The 6,723-nt window shown below is 43.9% G+C and overlaps 1 protein-coding gene across 1 annotated transcript; it reads left to right on the top strand.

Moving 5' to 3' along the window:
- Nucleotides 1-2,141: 2,141 nt before the first annotated feature.
- LOC143400223 (olfactory receptor 14A16-like) lies at nucleotides 2,142-3,098 on the top strand. The gene has a single exon (XM_076857530.1). It carries the CDS (start codon nucleotides 2,142-2,144, stop codon nucleotides 3,096-3,098), a length of 957 nt encoding a protein of 318 aa, XP_076713645.1.
- Nucleotides 3,099-6,723: the final 3,625 nt, after the last annotated feature.

Here is a 6,723-nt window from a genome sequence, read left to right as displayed (position 1 = left end):
TGCAGAAGTTTTATCAAGAACAAGCAAAAAGCTTGGTGTGAATGATTAATAGCATTTTTCAGAAAAAAACATTGGTGGCATTCACCAAATAAGCACTGGGTTAGGAACTGGTCAAGGGGGAGCCCTGGAGTGGCTGCTAGCCCTCACACAGGGATCCTGCCTAGGTTGGCTCCTCAGAACACATTTGGAAACGTGGATGTTAAACTCACTTTGGAAAACAGCATAAGTGTCCCCAGGGCAATCTGCACTACAGCTCTGTGAAGGAGAGGGCCTTTCCTCCTCTGAGACATGGGAAGGAACAGAAAAGCAAACGAGAAGAGAGAGAGTGTTTGGTGGAGACATGCAGGTGTTTTCTACCCTCAGCCTGGTGACAAGCAGCCCACCTCCACTGACAGGTAAGGCTGGAATGCTGTGGCACCCAGACTGACCCAAAGGGGAAAGCAGAGCCAGCAGGCGGTTCTGAACAGAAGGGGGGAATTGGTGCCCCAACTGCCTAGGATTCACTGCAGTGTAGCCTGAAAGACAAGGGCACCCACTTTGAGGATTTTGGAGAGGATAAGAAGGCCTGTATGTGCAAGAAATTAGTGTGGATGTTACAGTAAACAGATCAGTGCTACCGAGCAGCAGGGTTTAGTAAACTGTGACATGACAAAAAAATGAAGAGCATCTTTGCATTTCTCTTGTCTGTCTCTGATGCATTATTCCCCTAAGGTCTATCAAGTATTTTCATGAAGTTTGGCTGTGAATATTAGGAATTGCTATGCAGGTAAGTGCTGAATAAGATACATAGATAGATAGATAGATAGATAGATAGATAGATAGATAGATAGATAGACAGTCAGACAGACAGTAAAATCAAAACTCTCAAGTGAATATAAAACAAGCACAGGCTATGGAACCCAGAATGAATTCCTCCTGACTGTGTCTTCCTGCCCTTCCTGCCTCTTTGGGCCCACTTCTCCCCACTCTTCCCTGTCTCCAGTGACACTGTTCCACTCTCCTCTCCATGAGGTCAGTGTTACAGTTTTCACAAATAGTGAGAACGTATGGTGTTGTCTTCCTGTGTCTAGTAGGGTGACCTTAGCCTTCAACAGTCTGTAACATATTTCAAAATACTGAGAAGAGTCTAAATGTTCCTACCCAATACATGGAAGTGATTCGTGTTGGAGAGAAGCAAATGCTGGTTACTTTGACTCCATCATTACGTATCACTCATACTGTGCCCCAAGATATGCACAATACTGTATGTCAATAAAAAGTGCAGGACAAAATTTGGTCTAGCTCATTAAATAAGGAGGGACTGGCAAGACACCACAAGTGGTTCAGAGGAGAAATCAAAGTGTCACACTCAAGGCAAATGGAGCAGGATTGGGTTTACAGAGGGATGTGAATGACATGGTCCACAGAGCAGAGACCTACTGCACTACATGAGAATTTGAATCAGTTCTGTTTCTATGAACAAGAATGATCTTCATAGTTGACAACATCCTAAAACCTTCAGCACTGTAAAGTAGCTCAAAGTAATAACATGCAACTAGACTCAACACTCAGTATTTTTTCTATTGTTTTCACATTTTCAATGTTTTTCTGACTTTGCCATAATGAAGGAAGGCTGAATCCATATGGAAGTAGTATGGGTTAAAGACCTTCTTGTTCACAAACTGTTAGATATTTTATGCGCATTATTCAAATGAATCAGAGACCAGGTGGAAAACTTACACTGTAAATTGAGGGAAATGATGTTTGGATAATTTATTCAGGGTGTCAGTGTTAATAAGTGCCTCAGTGAAAATTTGTATTTAGGACTGATGGCTCCAAAGCCCCTGCCTCTTCTATTTTAGTGTCAAGTATGTGACGTTTGAGTCAGGTATGGATCATAGACCTTCGTGCAGATTAGAGGACAGCCTCATGATTTGGACTAGGCTGACCTCCCTCTTCCATCATGCACACAGTGTGGACACAGTGCTCAAATAGCCTCGTGGAGGCTTGCTGGTGTCAGTTTCAGGTCATCTCACATTTCCTGATCCATGCACGGATGAGTGAGAGGAAGGGAATCAGGAAAACAGAAGAGTGAAGCCTTTGGGTGAATCCTGAGCTCACACTCTCTATTTTTCATAGTAAATGCTGGGACATCCAGAGAGATGGACAACCTCACCTCTGGGAGCTCCTTCCTCCTCATGGGCTTCTCTAACATCCGGGAGCTCCAGATCCTGCATGCGGCGCTCTTCCTGATGGCTTACCTCGCACTCTTCCTGATGGCTTACCTCGCCGCCCTCCTTGGGAATCTCCTCATCATCACCCTCATCACCAAGGACCATGGGCTGCACACCCCCATGTACTTCTTCCTAAAGAACTTGTCCTTCCTGGATCTGTGCCTCATCTCCATCACTGTTCCCAAATCCATCACAAACTCTCTGACAAATTGCAACACCATTTCATTCCCTGGGTGTGTTTCCCAGGTCTTTTTCTTCTTCCTCTTTGCCACAACGGAAGTAGCCCTACTCACAGTCATGTCCTATGACCGCTACATGGCCATCTGTCACCCGCTCAGGTATGAGATCCTCATGAGCCGTGGAGCTTGTATGCAGATGGCAGCCTCCTCCTGGGTCAGTGGAGGTGTCAATGCAATCCTGCACACAGCAGCTACCTTCTCCATACCCAGGTGTAGGTCTCCTGATGTTTACCAGTTCTTCTGTGATGTCCCACAGCTGCTGGCCCTGGCCTGCTCCTACAACATTGGGGAGCTAATGGTTATTGGGCTGAGCCTGCTGTTGGACTTTGTCTGCTTTGTGTTCATGGATATTTCTTACATTCACATCTTCTCCGCTGTGCTGAGGATGCCCTCTAGAGCGGGTAGGTCCAAAGCCTTCTCCACATGCCTGCCTCACCTCCTTGTTGTGACTCTATTCTTCTCTTCTGACTTTTTTGCCTATTTACGGCCCCTGCCGCAATCTCCATCAACCCTGGACTTGCTAGTTTCGGTATTCTATACTGTAGTGCCACCCACTGTGAACCCCCTCATCTACAGGCTGAGAAACAAGGATATGAAGGTGGCACTGAGGAAGCTGCTGGTGAAGAGGCATCCTCCTTCCAATTAAAAGGGTTGATCTCACAACATCACCATCTTTTGCCCTCTGACTTAATCACCTGCACCTCTGGTATCATATTTGGCCATGATTTTGGACATTTACAGTAAGGAGCTGATGAGAATCAGGTCGTACTCATTACAGTGACACTGAGAAGCATCACTGTGCCCAGATCAAGTGGGTGGGGACCGAGGCCTCCGCTGGTGAGTGGACTGAGGTATGCTGGCCTTTCTCTTGTCATCCCAGTGGAGCTCCTTGGTCTCTGACAAGTGGCACTGGACAGGATGGTGGGACATAGAGATAGAGAAGGCCTCTCCCAGGAATAGTGTGGTGGTCCCTGGCAAGGGTGGGGTTTGGAACACCATGTTGATGATGTAATTTATTACCATCCTATAGGGACTGTCTTGGAGTTGATGGCTACAGGGACATGAGGATGTAGGACATGGCCAAGCTAAAATGCCAGTTAAAATCCCTGAATTTATGTCTAGTGAAGTCACCTTCTTTGGTCTCCCAGTCCTGATCCATGCTGGTTTCTGCATAGTTGGTGTGGTTGCAGTCTCAAGAGAGGAGACAGACATTAAAATTCAAATTTCCTATATATCAATACATATGCCTATAGAAATATCCAATGGAGGCTTTGGGTCCAGGAAAGAAAATCAACAAACCAGAAACTTCACAACAGATGTGTTGAAGGAAGGCCACTGTACTTTTTTGAAAACAGGGATGTCTGAGCTTTTCTTTCAGGGATGAAGAGGCATGAATCTGTAGGGGAGGAAGGCAGACCAGAAAGACCAAAGTGTGAGCAGGGGCTGGAGGACAAGAAGGCCCACACAGCAGGGACGGGAGAGGAAGAGAGCCAGGTCTCCTGGGGGAACTGCAATGAGCTTGTCTTCAAAGATTGCCAGGATTGCTGAGGGAAGAGGCTTGGGGGCCCCGGGTGCGGAGAGCACCATGGACCAGCTGCTGCCCTTAGGGAAAGCTCCACAGGCCTTTCAACCCCAGGTCGCAGAGATAGCCACCCAAGGGAAGTCGGACGCTTGTTACCCGTTGGAACCTCCTCTCTGACCCCATGCCTGAGTGAGCACGCCTTCCTCCGCTGGTCCAGAGATGGTCTGTGTGATTCTTCCTCCTCGGATCCCTTCACAGGATCGCTTTGTCCAGTCAGATGCTTCTGGGCACCGCCAGCCGCTGCTTCTGGGCAGTTACTTCAGTTGTCACTTGACATTTCACAAAGCTTTTGACTTCCTCCTTAGACTGTGTTATTCTTGCGGTTCACCCACATCTGCAGAGTCCTGTGCCGTAGGCATTTGGCACATGTTTCCATACCAAGTAAATTATTAACGCACATGATCCACATCCTTTATATTCACACAAAATTTTGTATTGCCTCTGTTATAAAAGTTTTTAATGTCTTGTTCACGATGTCAATCTTGGGTGTATTCTTGAGGAATAGAGGTTTTTTTTGTTATTGTGTTTTTTTTTTAAGATAGTGGGCAGTCTGAAAGTTTCAAATTTCTTCGAGAAAACAAGTCAAAACCTACACTTTGCTAAAATTAAAATTGATTTAAAGTGCATTTACAGAGTCAATTTAATTCTCAACAGTCTGAGTCTAAAAATGTTCCTATAATTGCCACGAGGTGCCTTCTAATTTGTTCTGGGAGCAATGGACCATGATAACCCTTCTGCAATAGCTCTAACCTAAGTACAAGTAGCTTTATCATGGGCAGCTGAATTTCCACAGGGACAATTAATTGATGGATATGTGAAATTCTATGACTAAAAAATGTGCACACATTTCTTTAAAGAATGCTTTGCGTGATTGGCTCATTCTCAAGTGTTTGGTGCATGTCACACAGATGCTAGCATTTGAGAGGATCCCCAGGACTCACAGATACCCATCATTTCTCCATGTATGACATTTTTCTTTTATAGTTGTGCCTCTTTTTCCTTCAAAATCAAGTAAAACTCAATTTTGTGTGTATTGAAATTTTCGGGGATTTGCACATTCAGGGTAGTTTTCCTAGAAACTTGTGAATATGCTGCTATCTATAGAAAAAGACTTTGCAGATATGATTTAGGTAGAAGACCTTGAGATTGACCATCCTAGATGAAGCTGATTGGCCCAAATTCTCTAATAAATTCTTCAAAGCAGCAAGTATTTCCCACCTGCAGTCTGAGAAGCACAGAGATGACAGCATAACCTACCAATACTGCCCTTTGAAGATAAGCAATGAGTCCATAATCCAAGGAATGTGGGAAGCCTCTAGAAACTGGAGAAGAAAAGAGTTTGTCTCCTGGGACATACAGAAAGGAAGGTAGCCCTACTGATACCAGTTTAAAAAAAAAAAAAACTATTCTAAAAGCCTTTTTCAGGACCATTGAGAGGTGTAAAGTCTATCCCATCCAGGGAGCTAGATCAGGCCCAACTTTCAATAAGGGGAGGATAAGTGAGGTTTATAGCCCAAGGGAGGTGGGCATGTAGCAGTTCTGTGCATAGAAAATTACTGGGATGAAATATCAGTGGTCGGGGGATTCTTGTTGGCCCAAGGGAAGATGATCTTTGCTTAAGACAGGCAGGGTGACAAACTACCAAGGGTTAAGGATGAGAAATTTATATAAACAATGGAAAATTATTCAGCATTAAAAGAAAATAAAATCATGGCATTTGCAGGTAAATGGATGGAGGTGAAGACTATCATTCTAAGCGAAGTAAGCCAATCCCAAAAAAACAAAACCAAAGGCCACTCACTGATAAGTGGATGCTGAACCATATTGGGGAGGGGTGCATGGGAAAAATGGAGGAACTTTGGGCAAAAGGGAGGGAGCATGAGGAGGGGGCATTAGTGCAGGAAAGATGGTAGAATGAGATGGACATCATTACCCTAGGGACATGGATGACTGCACATATAGTACAACATTGTGTACAACCAGAAACATGAAAAGTTGTGCTGTAATTGTGTACAATGAATCAAAATGCATTCTGCTGCCATACATACTAATTAAAATAAATAAATTAATTAATTTTAAAAATGATGGTATTGGAGGAAAAAATGGGGAAAACTGACGTGCAAGAGTACCATTGATTTTATTATATAATAATATTTATAGTACTATTAATTTAAAAACCGATGCTTTGTTAGTGTAAGTTAATGTTGTGACCCTAATGATAAGCAAATATCTAACAATTCTAACCATTTGGATTTCTGACCAGATATTGAAAAAATAAAAATTCAAATCTCTGGGGAAAAAAAAAAAGAGTGAGAGGATAACAGGAGGGGTTGAGTTCTCTCTGTGTTGACTCAGCAGCAGAATTTTTAGGAAACGTGGGCTCTGCAGTTGTGCCAAGGATGGGCCCAGTCAAGGAAAGGGCTGTGGGAAGCGGACCAGAGACTGGTCAAAGAGATCACCTATGACCCCTTCTTCATTGTTCAGAAGGGGGAACACACATCTTCTTTTTCTAAAGAAGATGGGCTGAAGATGTAATTCAGTGGTAGAGCGCTTGCCTAGCACGCATGAGGCACTGGGTTCGATCCTCAGCACCACATAAAAGTAAAAATAGACGTGTCCATATACAACTAAAAAATAGTTTTTTAAAAAAAAGAAGAAAGACTTTCTTATTAGAACAACATAAGATCAT

This window comes from Callospermophilus lateralis, chromosome 5 (assembly GCF_048772815.1).
Source record: "Callospermophilus lateralis isolate mCalLat2 chromosome 5, mCalLat2.hap1, whole genome shotgun sequence".
Taxonomy (NCBI): Eukaryota; Metazoa; Chordata; class Mammalia; order Rodentia; family Sciuridae; genus Callospermophilus; species Callospermophilus lateralis.
Note: the sequence above shows the minus strand (reverse complement) of the source record. Positions and strands in the feature narration are given on the sequence as shown.

Bases quoted from the DNA above. Each gene is read 5' to 3' on its own strand.
- LOC143400223 (XM_076857530.1), top strand. From the start codon at position 2,142: ATGGACAACCTCACCTCTGGGAGCTCCTTCCTCCTCATGGGCTTCTCT.